General features: G+C 41.7%; 1 protein-coding gene across 1 annotated transcript; it reads right to left on the bottom strand.

Annotated features, from left to right (window-relative positions):
- Positions 1-3,442: 3,442 nt before the first annotated feature.
- Positions 3,443-4,396, bottom strand: LOC136174170 (olfactory receptor 51G2-like). The gene has a single exon (XM_065944121.1). The coding sequence runs from the start codon at positions 4,394-4,396 to the stop codon at positions 3,443-3,445; it is 954 nt and encodes a 317-aa protein (XP_065800193.1).
- Positions 4,397-19,693: the final 15,297 nt, after the last annotated feature.

Raw genomic sequence — 19,693 nt, 5'->3', positions numbered from 1 at the left:
AGAGGATGAGATGGTTGGATGGCATCACCAACTCAATGGACATGAGTCTGAGTAAACTCCAGGAGTTGGTGATAGACAGGGAGGCCTGGAGTGCTGCAGTCCATGGGGTCGCAAAGAGTCAGACATGACTGAGTGACTAAACTAAATGAATCACAACAAACTGTGGAAAATTCTTCAAGAGATGGAATTGCCAGATCACCTTACCTGCCTTTTGAGAAACCTGTATGCAGCTCAAGAAGCAACAGTTAGAACAGGACATGGTAATGACAGACTGGCTCAAAATTGGGAAAGAAGTATGTCAAGTCTGTATATTGTCACCCTGTTTATTTAACTTATATGCAGAGTAATCATGCAAAATGCCCAACTGGCTGAAGCACAAGCTGGAATCAAGATTGCCAGAAGAAATATCAATAATCTCAGATATGCAGATGACACCACTGTAATGGCAAAAAGCAAAGAAGAACTAAAGAGCCTCTTGATGAGAGTGACCACCCACAGGTGGCTCAGCTGGTAAAGAATCCACCTTCAGTGCAGGACACCTGGGCTTGATCCCTGGGTTGGGAAGATCCCCTGGAGAAAGAAAGGGCTACCCACTCTAGTATTCTGGCGAGGAGAATTCCATGGACTGTATAATCCATGAGGTTGCAAAGAGTCAGACACCACTGAGAAACTTTCATTTTCATGAAAATGAAAGAGGATAGTGAAAAAGCTGACTTAAAACTCAACATACAAAAAAATAAGAAAAAACTCAACATACAAAAAATGAAGATCATGGCATCTGATCCCATCACTTCATGGCAAATAGATGGGGAAACATAGGAAACAGTGACAGACAATTTTCTTGGGCTCCAAAGTCACTGCAGGTGGTGACTTGCAGCCATGAAATTAAAAGACGCTTGCTCCTTGGAGAAAAGTTATGACAAACCTAGACAGCATGTGAAAGAGCAGAGACATTACTTTGCCAACAAAGGTCCATATAGTCAAATTATGTTTTCTTCCAGTAATCATGTACAGATGTGAGAGCTGGACAATAAAAATGACTGTGTCAAAGAATTGATGCCTTCAAACTTCGGTGCTGGAGAAGACTCTTGAGAGTCCCTTGGACAGCAAGGAAATCAAATCAGTCAATCCTAAAGGAAATCAACCCTGAATAGTCATTAGAAGGACTGATGCTAAAGCTCCAATACTTTTTTTTGTTTTTTTCCACTCAAGTAATTTCCTTTATTTTTTTTTACATTTTTTTCATTTATTTATATTAGCTGGAGGCTAATTACTTTACAATATTATAGTGGTTTTTGCCATACATTGATATGAATCAGCCATGGATTTACATGTGTTCCCCATCCTGAACCCCCCTCCTACCTCCCTCCCCATCCCATCCCTCTGGGTCATCCCAGTGCACCAGCCCTGAGCACTTGTCTCATGCATCGAACCTGGACTGGCGATCTGTTTCACAATTGACAATATGCATGTTTCAATGCTATTCTCTCAGATCGCCCCACTCTCGCCTTCTCCCACAGAGTACAAAAGTCTGTTCCATACATCTGTGACTCTTTTTCTGTCTTGCATATAGGGTTATCGTTACCATCTTTCTACATTCCATATATATGTGTTAGTATACTGTATTGGACTTTGGCCACCTAATGCGAAGAGCTGACTCATTAGAAAAGACCCTGATGCTGGGAAAGATTGAAGACAGGAGGAGAAGGGGTGGACAGAGGATGAGATGGTTGGATGGCATCACCGACTCAATGAACATGAGTTTGAGCAAGCTCCGGGAGTCGGTGACAGACAGGGAAGCCTGGCGTGCTGCAGTCCATGGAGTCACAAAGAGTCAAATATGACTGAGTGATTGAGCAGCAAATAACTGAATCACTTTGCTGTACATCAGAAATTAACATAACATTGTAAATCAACAATGCCTCAATTTAATAAAAAAACAAAGGCAAATGGCTAAAGTGGGCATTGCCACAAACCTACTCAGCCTCCTATGATACAAGTGTTCAATCAGACTGACAGGGTTCACATATAAAAATATCAAGTGAAGACGCCAATAAAATTAAGGGCTCGTGTTGAAACTATCATCACAATCTAAGAATATGCATATCCATCACCTCCAAAACTTTCCTCTTGCCTTTTTTATTTATTATCATTTTTATTTGCCAAGAGCACAAGATCTACCTTCTTAGAAAATTTTAAAATACAATATTGTTAACTATAGGCACCATGCTGTACAGATCAGATCTCTTATCTCCAAACTCAAGTTGTATACACTAAATATGCACAACTTTTTATATGTCAATCATACCTCAGTAATTAAGTGGGTTTTTTTTTTTAAGTGAATCAATAAAAGGAAGGAAGGAAGGAAAAAAATACCCTTGGGAAGGAAGGAAAAAAACAATTAAGACTTGAAAGATAGGCACTGTTAATGCTACAGGAATTCCTTTCACTGTCTCATGCATGGTAATGGCTCACCTATCACACAGTTACCAAGTGACAACAGAATAAATGTGGAAATTAATACTTACATCCCTACAAATCATATCCAATAGGGCTGGCAGTTTTAGCAATATAGAGATTTTGCAAATCCTGGGTGAAATGTTTTCTTAAAAATTAAAACCATGGAATCTAGCACCAAATCTGGACTCTTCCCTCATGTGGGCTCTAACGCAAGCTCAGAAAGTGGATCTAACCATTATTTCAAATAATTAATCATAAAATCTAAATAAACAGTGAGCAGCCTTCAAGGGCTTAACAGTGCCAAACTTTCTCTCTAGCTCAAAGCAGAGACATACATGAAGAGGACCAAGAGAAAACTACTACTCCCTAAGGTGTAAATAGGTAGAGATGGACTTAGCATGTACAGTTTATCCTATGCATTTCCTACCAACCACTCCCCTTTTCTGTTTCTTGGTATATGAGTTGGTTAATATTAAATGTGGGAAATATAGTATTCAGATGAATATAATTTAGGCTTCCCTGGTGGCTCAGATGGTAAAGAATATACTTATACATAATATCCTTATTATAAACAATACAATAGGAATATAACTTTTTCAAAGGTTTGAAATGAATTGGGGGGGAGGGTGGAATCTGGTGGGGAAATGAATAGAAGTGTCTATACAAACAGATATGCATACACATCCTCTTAGTGGGTGGGGTTAAGTACCCCAGGCCAGGAGATGTTGCGGTATACATGAGTCTGAAATACTTCAACTCTGATCAGAGCAACAAGAGGATTATCAAGATGATACTTCTATATGCTTTCCAATGATCTCAGTCCCCCAAAACTATAATTATAGAAGCTGATGGTGCCCCAAAAAAGGCTCAGTGGTAAGATCTGAACCATCCAGAAACTTCAAAAATTAACTACAGCACTAATCCTCCCCCAAGATTCAGGTTGACCCCCAGGGGTTGCATACCACGAGATCCTTCTGCTGTTCTAAGAGACATCAACCCTTTTCTGCTGGAAGCGCTTTAAGAGGCCCTGACGGATCTGCTTAGACTTGACACAGTAGACAATGGGGTTCATGAAGGGTGGCACCAAGAAGTGCAGGTTGGCCATGAGCACTGCCAGAGCAGGGTAGCTGTGCTTCTCTACTCGGTGCAAAACTGACAGCCCCAGTTTGGGCAAGTAAAAGATGAGAACAATGCAGAGGTGTGAGACACAGGTGTTGAGTGCCTTTAATCGTTCCCCAGGGGAAGCGATGCTCAGCACGGTCTCTAGGATCAGGGCGTAGGAGAGCATGATGAGGGAGGAGTCAAAGCCCAAAGAGAGGAGGATGGAGACCAGGCCAACCAGGCTGTTGACCTGAGTGTCTGAGCAGGCCAGTCCCACAAGGTCACAGTGCAGGCAGTAGCAGTGAGAGAGTACGCTGACCTGGGGAAAGAGCAGACGCCGCAGGAGGATGGGTCCTGGGAGATTGAGCAGGACGGCCCTCACAAGGATGGCAGCCCCCACTTTGGCCATGGCTGAGTGGGTAAGAATGGAGGCATAGTGCAGAGGGTCCCGGATGGCAACAAAGCGATCAAAGGCCATGGCCAGCAGCACCCCAGATTCCACATAGGTGAAGGCGTGGATGAAGAACATCTGCGCCGCACAGAGATCGAAGGGCAGCTCGCGAACACCCAGCCAGAAGAGCCACACCATGGTGGGGAAGGTGGAGGCACAGAGGCCCAGATCAGAGGCTGCCAGCATGGACAGGAAGCTGTACATGGGTTCATGTAAGGCTGGATCTGTGTTGATCAGGAAGAGGATGATACTGTTCCCCAGGATGGAAACCACACAGATGAGATTGATGGGGATGGAAACCCAATGGTGAGAAGCTTCCAGACCTGGGAAGCCAGTGAGGAGGAAGGTAGAATGACCAGAAGTGGTGGTGTTGCAGGAGAACATAGTGATTCCACGAGGCAGTGGTCCACCCTACAAGGAAGAAGCACTCATTCCTGTGATTATCACTTATAAAGTCCCTACCAAGAACTAAGGGCTAGAAAAGAAGAGTTGCCCCGTCACTGTTTCTCAGGCCATGAGAGAAACCTCATTCTTCTGAGGAGCTCCATTCCCCTCTGTTTCCTGGATCATTTAATCTTCTCCCTGAATAAAGTCATACTGAATAAATTTTGTGAGCTAATCTCTGCATATTGCTTTAGCCACTGGATATCTACCATATTTTTGGTCTAAACATCCTCCTTTTTCACTTAAGCTATACTCAAAAGCTATCTGAAGTGTATTCTCAGACTAAATAATATAGAAAGGAGAATAATTTTGTATTTGAATTTAGTATGCTGTTAGAAACAAGCAGTTTAGATTCCATTTTTATTTCTTAGAGGCAGGTCTTCCATAGTGTGACCTATCTTAACAGATACAAATACACCAAAAGGGACACATTCAAACCCATGAAATATTTTCAAAACCATCCTCTGAGAAAGCTGTTTGTTTTTTCCTCTAATTCTTGTTCTGGAACCAACATTTTCTGTGTTTCTCTTCTGGAAAAGACTTTGAGGTCCAAAGGTTCTTTCCAGTGTGCTCAGTGGTGACAAATGTCTCCTCCATGAAGATGGGTTGACCTAGAAGGAGTATTCAAGTGTTCTTTAAAGCTAAATCTGGTAAACAAGATGGCAAATGAGATGGATTCACCTTTGTTAAACTCCTTCCCCAATCCCACTTCCACCTCATGGGCTACTTAAACTTGCACATTTTATTCTGACCCTTGGAGACAGTCCTGTGGCCATGGGCTTAATTAGAAGGAATCTTCCCTTAACTATCTTTTTTTTAATCCCCTCTTACCATAAAAGCTGTTATAACAGCACCAAGTGCTTTGTTCTCCAGAGCTGGAGGCTGCAGGGTGAACCTGACCGGTCTTGAGGGGCACCACCTACAGAGCCAGGCAGAGAAGGTTGATGACATTAAGCAAGGAGCCCGGAGTGTGGTGTGTAAGCCCATCTTTTCCCATTACTTCACGTAACACTTTTGGACTACAAAGCTTCCCGTTTCTTTCCTTTGCAACAGGACTGTATCTCCATTTTTCTAGTAAGTATTTTCACATTGGTATGCCTGTGAATTGAATGTCCTGCAGAACCACAAACTATAATTTCTCTTTCCACCCAGAACTCACCTTCCAAAACCTATTGAGCCTCTGTCCCTCTGCTGTTATCCTAGAAATCTCCAGGGAGAAAAAAAAAAAAAACACCTCAGTATCTCTTTTTACTCTATAATATACTCCCCAAACCAATTATCTTTGAACTATCTCCCCCTTTCAGATCCCAAAGAAAATAATCTAGCCAAAATCATCATCATTTTCCCATATATTATTATAGCCTCCTAACTATTCCACTTTCTTCAGTATTTCTGTATTCTGATCCACCTTCCAAATTTTCATTCAAATCATGATCAGAATACTGAAGAAAAGGAAAGTAAAGCATGGACATTTAAATGAGCATATGCTTGGGGAGGAAACACAGTGATCAGATCTGTTTCAGGAAGAAATCTCCTATCGTTACCTTGTTTAATGATCCTCACTGGTCCCTGATGCTGCAAGATCAGCTCTAAGCAAGATATTTATACTGGGTCCAGAAGAGGAAGAACCCTGTTATTTTGACATCTTTAGCCTACTCAGTCACCTCTCCCCTAAGCATTATAAGCACTATTCATAAGGTATCTTTCTACTCAGCAAATTGACCATATTTGATAATACTTAAAATGTCTTTATATGTATACATATAACTGATTCATTTTGCTGCACAGTAGAAGCTAATACAAAATTGTAAAGCAACTATATTCCAACAAAAATTAATTTTAAAAAATTTCATTTTAGTTGAAATATAAAATACACATAGAAAAGTCGATATCTCCTAAATGTAAAGCTTAATGCATTTCCTCCAAGTGAACACAGTCACATAACAAGCACCCAGATCAAGAAACAGAATTTTGTCAGCCACCCAGGAACCCCTTGTGACTCCTTCCAGTCACTCCATCCTCTCAGTGATAACCACTATCCCAGCTTCTAATACCACGGATTAATTTCACCTGTAAGAATCATGCAGCATATACTCTTTTCTATCTGCCTCTCTTTATTCAAGGAGTGAACAGATGGTTTGATTTGTTTTACTTACTGTGTTACTAAACTGACTTTCCATTATGTGTCAAGTGCTGCACTAAGAAACAGCATATAGCAATGAAAGCTCATGTAAGACAGGAGTCCCCTAAAGCAGTGGTCCCCAACCTTTGTGACAACAGGGACCATTTTCATGGGAGACCATTTTTCTATGGACCAGTGAGGAAGGCATGATTCAAGCACATTACATGTATTGTGCACTTTATTTCTCTTATTACATCAGCTCCACCTCAGATCATCAGGCATTAGATCCTGTAGGCTGGGCCCCTGCCCTAAAAGAATGTGCTTATTTGTTCCAATATGGGCCTGTGAGCTTCCTTCCACCCATCAGTTTCTGATGGTGATTACAACAGTAAGAGTGATTGCTGTAATTTATTGACTATGTGTCAGACACTGAGTGAGCATGTTGCTACCATCTTCTCAGGTTGAATAACTTGCTGTAAGCCAAAGTGAGTGATCCTGATCTCAGCTCAACCCTGATACTCAAGCAGAAAGCTTATGAAATATTTCCCAAACTGTCAGGCATGACATGCATTATCTGATAGGACAGAGCCCAAGCAGAAAGACTCTTCTCCAGATACAACTTAGCCTACACACAAAATAGCAGCTTGAGGCCCACCTGTGTGCAATGTTTTCATGGACTATCATTCCATATGGCATCATATAGTTTTGCATAAAGCTTCTGTCCACAGCGTAATCAAATGACAACCATGTGTCCACAATCCCATCTGAAAAAGAGGACAGCCTTCTCAAATATTTGGACTTTCTCAAGCAACCTGGACATCCCCCTTCTCTTTGGTCCCTAGAGATCCCTGTATCACTGTGCTGAAGTTACATCCACCTTGCCTTACCCTAATTTTTCCCCTTTTTGCCAGGTCCCTTGCTTTCTGACACTTCTTCAGGGTCCTAAGTTTATTTATTTATTTTTTTAACTAAATAATAGTAAGGGTCAGAAAATTACATTATTTGTCCTTTATAAATGCTCTCTACACATATGCTTGGGCTTCACTTGCGATTCAGATGGTAAAGAATCTGCCTACAGTGCAAGAGACTCAGGTTCGATCCTCAGGTCAGGAAGGTTTCCCTGGAGGAGGGCATGGCAACCCATTCTAGTGTTCTTGCCTGGAGAATTCCAAGCACAGAGGAGCCTGGAGGGCTACAGTCCATGAGATTGCAAAGAGACACTACTGAGTGACTAACATTTTCACTTTCACTACACACATGCTTACTTAATCCTCTGACCCTGTGAGACATTTTTTGATTTTCTGATGAAGAAATTGGAGCTCGGGAAGGCTAAGTAACTTTCCCAAGTTCATGATGTTAGGTGATAGATCCAGGATTTAAATCCCAGCTGGCCTAAAGAGAAAGACTATTCACTTAAGTGCTTCATATAAGAAAAGGCAATTCTGATACTTTGTGATTATTAGATTTTTTTGTCCTCAGTATAATTTAAAGATCAGTGTTTCTGTCCCCACCCCGCCTCCACCCTCATCTCCCATTAAAGCAGATGGGGACATCTGAGACCAGAGTGAAATCACCTAAGGGAAGTAGTCTTCAAACTAGTCCAGCCAAGCCTCTCTGCTTCCATCGCTCCCAGATTTTCCCAGCCTCTCCACATGTTGTCGCTCATCATCCGGATGCAATGGCCAAATTACCATGCACCCAAGACCCTGCACCCAAGACCCAAGAATTCAGCAGTGTGTGATACCAGGGAGGCTGCCTCCTCTTCCCTCCATTCTAATGCTGCAGGCGTTACAAGAAGCTCACCAAAAGGCTGTACCCTTATAATGCTTAAAAAAAAAAAAAAAAAAAAAAAGAACAATAACTCTGACTTCTTAGAGTGGTTGTGAACATGGAAAAGTCTATATAAACTTCTTGAGCACACTGTTGTTGTTGTTTAGTCACTAAGTCATATCGAACTCTTTTTCAACCCCATGGACCGAAGCCCACCAGGCTCCTCTGTCCATGGGATTTCTCAGGCAAGAATAGTGGAGTGGGTAGCCATCCCCTTCTCTAAGGGATCTTTCCAACCCAAGGGGTCAAATCCACGTCTCCTGCATTGGCAGGCAGATTCTTTACCACTGAGCCACCAGGGAAGCCCTGTTGAGCACAGAGCAGGTATTTATTAAAATGTAACAATAAGCAGAGACACCTACTATTTCCACACCCATTATCTCAGCAAGTCTCCTTCCTTCCAAAACTGTAAGTGGTGCCATTCCCCTTCTGTAAATGAGGAACTAGAGCCTGAGAAATGAGGAAACCTGTCAGTGACCCCATTAAGAGGAAGGAGAAGAAACTGGCTTCAAGCACAGTCCATCTGACTCCAAGCCTCATGCATCTATCCATTTCTCAGTGCTCTCAGCTCTAAAATCTTCGAAAATAATGTGTCTCTCGAGATCAATATAGAGACTGAAATACATGCAGAGGACTTCAGATAGTATCTTGCACATACTAAGCACTTAAAAATAATAATGCTTGATCTGTATCAAGCAAGTATTTACTGCCTTATGATAGGAATAATTTTCATTCCCATTTTGCATATAGGAAAACTGGACACTAAGTGGTCAAATAACTTGCCTAAGCTCATAAATTAAGAAAGTGGATGAGCAAAGGTTTAAAAGTAAGCAGTCGGACTCCAGAGCCTGACTTTTTTTCCTCTAATTTTATTTTAATTTTTACTTTACGTTGGAGTATGGCTGTATTAGTTTAGGTGTACAGCAGGGTGATTCAGTTATACATATATATACATCTATTCTCTTTCAAATTCTTTCCCCATTTAGGTTATTATAGAATACTGAGTCGAGCTCCCTGTGCTATACTCAAGTCCACACTCTTAAGCACTGTGTTATGCTGCCTCTGCCTGCTAGCTATGATGGTTATTAATATTATGAAAGCTGCAAATTCTCATCCCCAAAGAAGATGAAATAGGATTTCAAATTTATGAGATCTCATTTACCATCCCTGCCTCCTCCCTGACGGCTTATATGCACCAATCCCTCAAGTTTTAAGATTATAAGGGGCCCACATGCTTATTGACAATTTTTGTATTGCACACTACATGAGTTTAGTTATAGGCTCATGGCTTAGGAAGAACTTTCTCCTCAAATAAGAACTCCCCTGAGAGAGCAAAAGAAAAACATGGTAAAACTATACATGGAAAGAAAAACAATGAGAAAGAGATGGTGAGAGTGACAGAGAATCAATGCATACCACACCCTTTCAAGGATGAGTTTAAAAAAGACAACTGATTTATGCTCTCTGCCCCTCTACCATCTTATTCATCCAGGTTCCAGAAGACCATGAATAGTACAAAAACTATATTTCCCTAACCAAAGAAGTCTGCCCCCAGTTTGGTTTGAGACCAAATTGTGAGCCACCAAAAAGAAATGACCCAGCTTGGAGAAGTTTAGAGACCTTCTTTCCATAAGATGATCTCACAGCAACCAATACCCAAGAGGATACAAAACTTTAAGCCTCTGGATTTTCCAGTTGAATCCTGGGACTGAAGAAGCCCCAGGCATAGGGCTAAAAGGAAGGTTACAGAAAAACAGGCCCTGGCACTGCAGCTCTGGCTTAGCAAGGACTGTGGGGAGCTGGGGAGCCAAGTTTTCCCTAAGACCATGAAGCTGCTGTGCTTTAGCCAAGAATAGCTCTAATACTGCTCTGCTCAGAAATAAGCTTAGCATAAACCTATCTAGGCTGGACACCTGTAACTGGGCAGCCACTACCTTTCTGCAGGGCTCCAGCTCCCCAAAAATAACTCAGACCCCTTTACCTTCTGCTGCTTTCTAGCAGCTTGAAGCCTTCTTATGTTCTAGGAATGAATAAGAGATGTTCAGCCCACACTGCATATAAACTGAAAGACCACTGCTTTCATACAAGACTTAAATCCTGAAAGCTATCAGTGAAATGGGGCTTCCCTGGTGGTTCCAACGGTAAAGAATCTGCCTGCACTGCAGGAGATGCAAGTTCGATCCTAGGAAGATCCCCTAGAGAAGGGAATGGCTACCCACACCAGTATTCTTGCCTGGAGAATCCCATTGACAAAGGAGCCTGATAGGCTACAGTCCATGGGGTTGCAAAGAGTTGGACATGACTGAGCGACTAGGTGCACACACCAATGAAACTGCAGTGAAATCTGAGTATAGGAAGAAAATTGTAATCCCTCTAAAGGTTTTAGTTTGTTTATAGCTTTGCAATTCATATAGAAAAAAATCATTATTAAATAAATCTGATCCTATCAGTCATCTAAACATTTTTTATCTCTTTAAATATTTTTAAACGGTAGATCCCCTTCAAATCTGACTACCGTATATGTATTGTCTCATTTCAAAAGCTGGCAACCAAAACTCTTAATTAGATTTAACTGGTGAAGCCTGGTTATTTAGCAAGAAATCCCTACGGTCTGGAATGAATCCAGAATGTCTCTAAGTGTTGAACATTTAAGTTAAAATGATAGGTAGATAGGTAGAATCAATCTGGTTTAGAGGCTTATTTGTGTAAACCACTGGTACCTGTGAATATATTATAACCCAGCCTTCTATGGTCTCAAATGGTTTTAGCAGGTCTCATATGTCTGCAAATGTGATATCTCTTTAATTTCCTTGAAGGCCTTAAATACCATGAATAATGGTTGTTCTATTAAGATCATGAGTCTCCTCACATTAGCATTTCAGGGGTTGGAATGTTCAGAGTCGGCATCTTACACATATATTATCCAGGCTAGGCAGCACAGAGTAGAAGAATGTGTTCCAGACCCAGATTGCCTACGTTTAAATCCTGGCTCCACTGCCGATTAAGTACATCACCATGGGCAGATTCCTTAACATTTTCTCCTAACGCTGTCACCTGTAAAAGGGAGACTTCTCTCTTGAGTTATGGTGAGGCTATCAAGAAAGCATAATCCCTTAGCGAACAAATGTTAACTCTGATCAGCTGTTACATAGCTGTCAGCCTTCTTGACTTGGGTTAGCTAAGGATTAGTAACCCCTTTATGCCTGCTCAAACTAGTCAGAACATACAGTCTAAGGGGAGGTTTGCTCTTTCACTTTGACCCCAGATTAAGGCAGAATCCATCCTCTATGACTATCTTTGTCCCATAATCAGAAGCCCCACAGTAGGATGCAGGGAAGCTGTCAGGTTCAGCCTGTGCAAAGAGCAGTCCCTGTGGGGTGTATCTGGGGCTTGTTCTGTTGGTTTGGCTAGTTGGCTGAGGACTGAGGAGGATCAGTGTTTCCTTTTATCATGAGGTCACCATGTTTCTCAACAAGGAACCATCAATCTCAGAAAGGACACTAATGTGATAAAAAGTCATTCCTGATGCCCACCAAGCCCAGTGTGTTATAATAAGGAGGATCAGCAAAGGCCTTGAGGTAACTCTCACCTCTCAGGTTATGGAAAGACCTGAAGGATAGTTGCCTGCCCTAAGCAGAGATCATTCAGTGCTGCCCTGAGGCTGCATGTGTAGGGCTGAAATGCTGCTGGTGTAGGGCAGTGGTGCAAGACCTTCAGGCTCAGTCTCCTGGCCCCAGGCCCCGGCTTCGACTCCCCAGTCCCAGAACTCACCATGGCTCCAGAGCTTGCATCTCCTCTCATCTGAACCAGTGTTTGTGAAACGCATTTTCTGCTGTCAATGAAGACCAGTACTTTATAATTCTCCTGATGAAGTTAGGGAAATAACAGGTCTGCTGGGATCTGCATGCAAATCCAAGAGATTTTTGAAGTTGAACTTTCTGAACCCCTTGAGTGCTGGGCCAGGCAGCCGGGGGACTTGGAAGAAAGTATCAAGCAGTACATGCTGGGACTTCCCTGGTGGTCCAGTGGCTAAGACTTCCCGTTCCCCAGTGTAGGGGGCCTGGGTTCAATTCCTGGTCAGGAAACTAGATTCCCCATGCCACAGCTAGAGAGCCTGGGCGCCACAGAGATAGATCCTGCATGAGGCAACAAAGATCCCATGTGCCACAACTAAGACAGGGTGCAGCCAAAGTAAACATTTAAGGGGGAAAAAAAAAAAAAACCAGTCCATCCTGATGACTTTCAATAGGAGGCGCCAGAAGGAGGTTAAAGTGCGCCTGCTCCTTCCCAAAGACCCAACCCTTAAACAGCCTGGCTATAAATGGAGGTAGGTGGGGACTAAGAGGATGGTTATGAGAAGGCTGGGGCCTGGGACTGTTTGCTGCAATGTTGCAAAGCTTGCACTTGGACACACCTCTCCTGGAGCAAGAAAATACAAAGAAACTGTATGGGACTAAAATTAACTGCATGCATGCCAGTGGGGGCAAATTCTGGCTCCAAAAGATACAAAAGAGACAAAAAAAAAAAAAAAAAAAAAAAAAAAACTGCCACTTTGGAAGAGCCTGGAGGGAAAACAGTGTGTTGGGAACAAAAGCAGGGTATTGCACAACCACCCCTTGCAGACATCACCTCAGAGGTGGGCAGAGCACCTAAGCCACCCCTCTGGCCCCACTGATAGACACACCTTTACCCTCAAGCTTGTGCTCCTCAGGGAGCAAACAAGAAGGGAACGTGTTGCTGGTTGTCACTTAACCCCTTCTGCAGCAGGGCCGCAGTAAAGCCTTGCCTGAAGTTCTTGTCTGCCCTCTAGTCAATTAGTCCATTTCTATTGATTGGGGAAGGCCAAGAACCCCGGTTGGTAACAGAGTTCGAGCCGTAGTCTGTTCCTCTGGGGCAACAGAGGCTGCCAGGAATTTCCATTTCTAGAGAGAATGAGAAATCAGGCATGTAACCAAAGACACGTGTGTGAGTGCTTTAAACACGGACAGTCTGTTGGAGAGGAGAAAAGTTTTCTATCTAAATTTACACCTGTACCTAGGGAATGAAGGTGGTTGAAAATAAAGTCGTAATGATGAAGCAACAGCTCTTACCTGTTAATACACTCAGGGATCAAGCATGATGTGGCAGAAAAGTGGTGATTTATTTCTGAATCTGTCACTCATCAGCTATGATAATGAGCAAATGACTTTAACTCCTTGAACCTTTCATGCTTCACTTGTAAACTGGGAACAATTGTTATTTCATGGGATGGTTGTTAGAATTATATTAGAATGGGAGGGCACTCAGAAAGGAACATCATATAAATTTCGTACATACTCCCTTTCCTTTCCAGTAGGATATTGAGAACAGGCTTCAGTCATCTGCCTGGACTTCTCTGCATTGTCCTTCCACATGCCACACTTCCTCCACCACTCAGAGTCAGAGTTTGGCATCTTTTAAAGTAAATTTTATCATCTTAGGATACATCTTAGGATACATACATCTTTAAATTTACAGAAAAGTTACAAAGATAGTGTAGAGAATTTCCATATACCCTTCACCCAATTTCCTTAATGTTAACATAATACATAAACACAGTACATTTGTCAAAGCTAAAAGACCAATATTGATACATTACTATTAATGAAAGCTCACAGATTTTATTTGGATTTCACTAGTTTTCTCACTAGTGTCTGTTTTCTGTTTCAGGACTCAATGTAGGTACCATATTGCAATTAGTCATCGTATCCCCTTAGTCTCTTCTGGTCCATGACGGTTTCTCAATTTTTCCTTGGTTTTCATGACCAAGTCTTGAGAATGTTGGATAGTGATTTTGTAGAATTAACTTCATCCATTCCCTCTTCCTTTCTTTCCAGCGTGGAGAGAAGAAAATGTAGAGGTGACAGACTACACTGCAGGGTGTGCTGACTCTTTTTTTATTTAAATATATTTTTATTTTTTATACAATTTTTAAAGCTTAGTTTCCATTTACAGTTACTACAAAATATTATCTCTATTCCCTGTATTGTACAATACACTCTTGAGGCTATCTTTACCCAATAGTTTGTACTCCCCCATTCTCTTACTGAGTCCAAGCTTGCTCTGCTCGCCACACAACAGGCCAGTAAATCCGAGAGATGAAGTGTTGAGGCAAGGAATATGACTGACCCAGAAGATGGCAGACTAATGTCTCAAAAAAATCATCTTATCTGGTTCTGGATGCCAGCTTCTTTAGTAGAACAGAGATGGGGGAAGGTGAGGAAATTTTTTTTTAAAGGCTATTTATCTTGCAAAGGTTCCCTAGAATGGCAAGCCTTGGGGAAAGGATGTGTTAATTTCTTCCTTCCTGCCATCCAGGTGAACAGGATCCTGAACAAAGGCTCTTCGGGTTAATATTTAGACAGGGGGTCAGGTTTCCCCAAGGCAGGCCATTATGTATAAACAGTATCCTTTTGTGAAAAATAATAATGAGAAGCAAAGGTTAAAGAAACAGCAGATCCAACATGGGATCAATTCTTCCCTGTAATAATTCCCCCACACCTATACTGCCCCCCACAATCACTAGTTCTCTACATCTGTGAGTCCTGACTCCTCTTTATTCCACTCCAGGTTCCAGTGTTTCCTGCAGATCAGAGAACAGGATATTTTCAGATTCTGCCTGCTTGAGGCTGTTAGCAGTTCCTGGGGTTTTCCGGATGGTTCTTTCAACCAGGACACCAGTTTCTGTCCTCAATGGGTTGCAGCCTAATCTAAGCTTTCCAATAACCCTTTTCTCATTCATTGAGATTTTAAAATTTTGTGAGGTTCTTGTCATATTTCAGTTTCTAGGGGTAAAGAGATCACTTTTTAATGGATTCTTAACTGTTTGTTGAAATATTGACGTTTCTCTGATGAAATGCTTTTTTTAGCTTTTCTAGCACCTAATTCTAAAATGATTTCCTTGCCTTAAAAGTAATAAATATGGCTAATGCCAGATCGTCTCTCAAATCAGGGATAGGATAGAAAATGATAAATGGAAGTAAGCAGGTGAAACTTCATTCTATATGCTTAGGAGAGATTGCTCCCCATTCAGCTCATTCTAAAGTCTAAATTGTCCAAGAGTCTTTGAGGCAGGAGGCAGATGACCCCCACACCACCCCCATAGTAAGGCAATTGGAGATTCATTCTCTACTGACCAAAACTCCAAGACAAGAATAGCAGGAAAGTTACGGGAGGAGGCTGGGCCCTGCTCAGACCACATATTTCTCAATCCAAAATCAAGAGACTTCCCCAGTGAGACATGCACAGAAAAGGTTACTTGCAGGCCAACGGGGTAGCAATGTCAAGGGATGCTCTAAAAAGACGCCTCTTTGGAAGGATCCATCTTGACTAAGAGATGCATGTGCATACGTGGAAAGATCCTGAGATTTACCAAATATAGACTGTGAACCAGGCAAATTATAATGATTGCCAAAGGAAAACCAAAAGAAATAACCCATAAAAGTAATTCAAATTGCCACGAGGGTGCAACTCAGGGACTCTCCCTCTGAGTCTGCCCCCGTGTGTCTATCCACAAGTACTATACTCTTTTTCCTCTTAATAAATACTGTACTTGCTTCACTACTTTCCATCTTTGTGGAAATTCTTTCCTACAAAGCCAAAGGGCCAGGGCCCTTGTCACTAACCACTGGTCGAGTGGCTAGGATCTGGTGCTTTCACTGCCTCAACTGGGCCCCAATCTCTGATTGGGAACCCAAGCCCCGCTCCAAAACTTTGCAGGCCAAGGCCACCCAAAATCATATCAGCTCACAAAATTGGGGTTCATTTACTCACTGTGTTTTACCCAGGGATTAATTAGTCACCAATCCTACCCTCTAGTAGTTTATGCCTCTAAACAAGAATGCACGCTCAGTCATGCCTGCTCTTTGCCATTCCATGGACTGTAGCCCACCAGACTCCTCTGTCCATGGGATTATCCTGGCAAGAATACTGGAGTGGGTTGCCATTTCCTCCTCCAGGGGATCTTACAGGCCCAGGGATTGAAACTGTATCTCCTGAGGCTCTTCCATTGGCAAGTGTATTCTTTAGTAAAAGTGCCTAAAAACTAACATGGTATATTATTCTCTACTTTAGCGGACAAAGAGAAAGAGGAAATATTTTATATAAAAGAGGATGATGTTTGAGTTGAGACTTTAAGGATAAGTTGGCCTTAAATATATATATATTTTTAAAAGCCTGCCTGGATTATAGTTAAGATCACTGTATATGGAATCAAGCAGAACTTCGTTAAACTCCTAACTTTTAAACTAGGTACCTTGTGCCAGGTACCTGGACTCTAAATGCATCAGCATCCTCTCTATAAAATTGAAATGACAAGACTATCTAGAGAGGTATAAATGAGATGACATGTATAAAACACTGAGCCAGTCACTTGCTCTCAAATATATCCCTTCTCCCTCTTCATTGCAAGAGGTTAATTCCTGAATGCTGGGTTTCCAAGGCTCCCTTGTGACCTGGTTACTAACTGGGTTTTTATTTTTTTTGGTTTTTTTTTTTGTTTGTTTTGTTTTGTTTTGTTTTAATTTTTATTTTTTTTATTTTTCAGTGGGTTTTGTCATACATTGATATGAATCAGCCATAGAGTTACACGTATTCCCCATCCCAATCCCCCCTCCCACCTCCCTCTCCACCCGATTCCTCTGGGTCTTCCCAGCCCACCAGGCCCGAGCACTTGACTCATGCATCCCACCTGGGCTGGTGATCTGCTTCACCATAGATAATATACATGCTGTTCTTTCGAAACATCCCACCCTCACCTTCTCCCACAGAGTTCAAAAGTCTGTTCTGTACTTCTGTGTCTCTTTTTCTGTTTTGCATATAGGGTTATTTTACCATCTTTCTAAATTCCATATATATGTGTTAGTATACTGTAATGTTCTTTATCTTTCTGGCTTACTTCACTCTGTATAATGGGCTCCAGTTTCATCCATCTCATTAGAACTGATTCAAATGAATTCTTTTTAACAGCTGAGCAATATTCCATGGTGTATATGTACCACAGCTTCCTTATCCATTCATCTGCTGATGGGCATCTAGGTTGCTTCCATGTCCTGGCTATTATAAACAGTGCTGCGATGAACATTGGGGTGCACGTGTCTCTTTCAGATCTGGATTCCTCAGTGTGTATGCCCAGAAGTGGTATTGCTGGGTCATATGGCAGTTCTATTTCCAGTTTTTTAAGAAATCTCCACACTGTTTTCCATAGTGGCTGTACTAGTTTGCATTCCCACCAACAGTGTAAGAGGGTTCCCTTTTCTCCACACCCTCTCCAGCATTTATTGATTGTAGACTTTTGGATAGCAGCCATCCTGACTGGCGTGTAATGGTACCTCATTGTGGTTTTGATTTGCATTTCTCTGATAATGAGTGATGTTGAGCATCTTTTCATGTGTTTGTTAGCTATCTGTATGTCTTCTTTGGAGAAATGTCTGTTTAGTTCTTTGGCCCATTTTTTGAATGGGTCATTTATTTTTCTGGAATTGAGCTTCAGGAGTTGCTTGTATATTTTTGAGATTAATCCTTTGTCTGTTTCCTCATTGGCTAGAATGAAACTAGAACACTTTCTAACACCATACACAAAAATAAACTCAAAATGGATTAAAGATCTAAATGTAAGACCAGAAAATATAAAACTCCTAGAGGAGAACATAGGCAAAACACTCTCCGACATAAATCACAGCAAGATCTTCTATGACCCACCTCCCAGAATATTGGAAATAAAAGCAAAAATAAACAAATGGGACCTAAGGAAAATTAAAAACTTTTGCACAACAAAGGATACTAACTGGATTTAGGCATTGCAGATATTGAAGGAAGATTGACCAGATCCTCTAGATGAGCTGAGGTATAATTAAATTAGTGATCTTTATTCAGCAGGCAATGAGAGTAAGAAAAAAAAAAAGACAGACAATCAGCCTTGGAGAAAAGGGAAGGGAGGCAAGGAAAAACACAAAACAATGCAATACATTATCACAGTGGATGACATTCATAACGAGTTTCAAAAATATATGACAGGCCCCTCAGTCATGGGTTTGCTCATCAGAACTACAAGGGGGAACCTCACCTTGAAATAGTCCATGGGAGGAAAATGAAGGGAATTTTATCTTTCCCACTTTCTCCCATCAATGCTCACCTCATGAGGAACTAACTCCCTGCAATTTTGGGGCTTGTGCCATTTGCTTATAACAACTGCTCAGAAATCTGGGTCCCATGCCCTGTATGTGATGTCTTATCAAATCCAAAAGTGTGTGTACAGAACAGTAACCAGCACTGCTAGGGTGCTGAATAAGAGAATAAGAGGGGTTCATGAGAATCTGAGATGGTACACAAGATTAGTATGCAATACACATCACCCTGGAAGACAATGGTGATGGAAACTCTTCCCAGTGTACAGAACTTGAAGCAAGAACTTGTCCATTTTTCTTGAAACCAAAGATGAATTATATATGATGTATATGCACCACCTGATTTTGTCTTACAGATTGGCCTGTAGGTCCAGGGCTGAAAAAAAGATTGAAAGATTGATGACAGAGTTATGGGTAGAAGTATACACTGAACAACTAGGAAAGGGCCCAGAGTGAAAATGTTTTTGTCTTATGTGAATTCCCACCAGAGGACATATAATGCAGAGAAGGCACCCAATAATCAGGGGAATAAGATGACCCATCCTATTCACTGGCAGGACTGATTTTAAATCTGAAGCTCCAGTATTTTGGTCATCTGATGCAGCAGATGACTCACTGGAAAAGTCCCTGATGTAGGAAAAGATTTGAGGGCGAAGGAGAAGAGGGCATCAGAGGATGAAATGGCCGGATGGCAACACCAGTGCAATGACCATGAACTTGGGCAAACTTCAGGAAATGATGAAGGACAGGGAGGCCTGTCACGCGTGGTCCAGGGGAGCTGCAAAGAGACAGACACAACTGGGCGACTAAACAACAACAATCAGGTAAATAAGATGACCCATCCTCTAGGTATTGATCAGTCTTTTCTCAGTCACCTGGTGTTTATTCAATGGACTCTTGTACAAGTGTCCTTATCAGTAGTGGTAAGTGGATAAACCCAAGGAATCCATACTCAGGCAGCAATTGTATTCCTACTGCTATAGACACCTGTACATAAAAGACCAACTCTGAGCCTGATTTTTCCCTATTTCTAAGAGAATCTAGACAGTCGTTCAGTGACATGTTAATGACATTGAACCAACAGCAATTTATCCTCACAAAATAGGTACTATTTCAGAGAATAATTCATTTGCTGTCTTATAT

Source organism: Muntiacus reevesi, chromosome 9 (genome assembly GCF_963930625.1).
Source record: "Muntiacus reevesi chromosome 9, mMunRee1.1, whole genome shotgun sequence".
In the NCBI taxonomy this organism is placed as follows: Eukaryota; Metazoa; Chordata; class Mammalia; order Artiodactyla; family Cervidae; genus Muntiacus; species Muntiacus reevesi.
The sequence above is the reverse complement of the archived record's forward strand: the minus strand, read 5'-3'. Positions and strand labels throughout refer to the sequence as shown.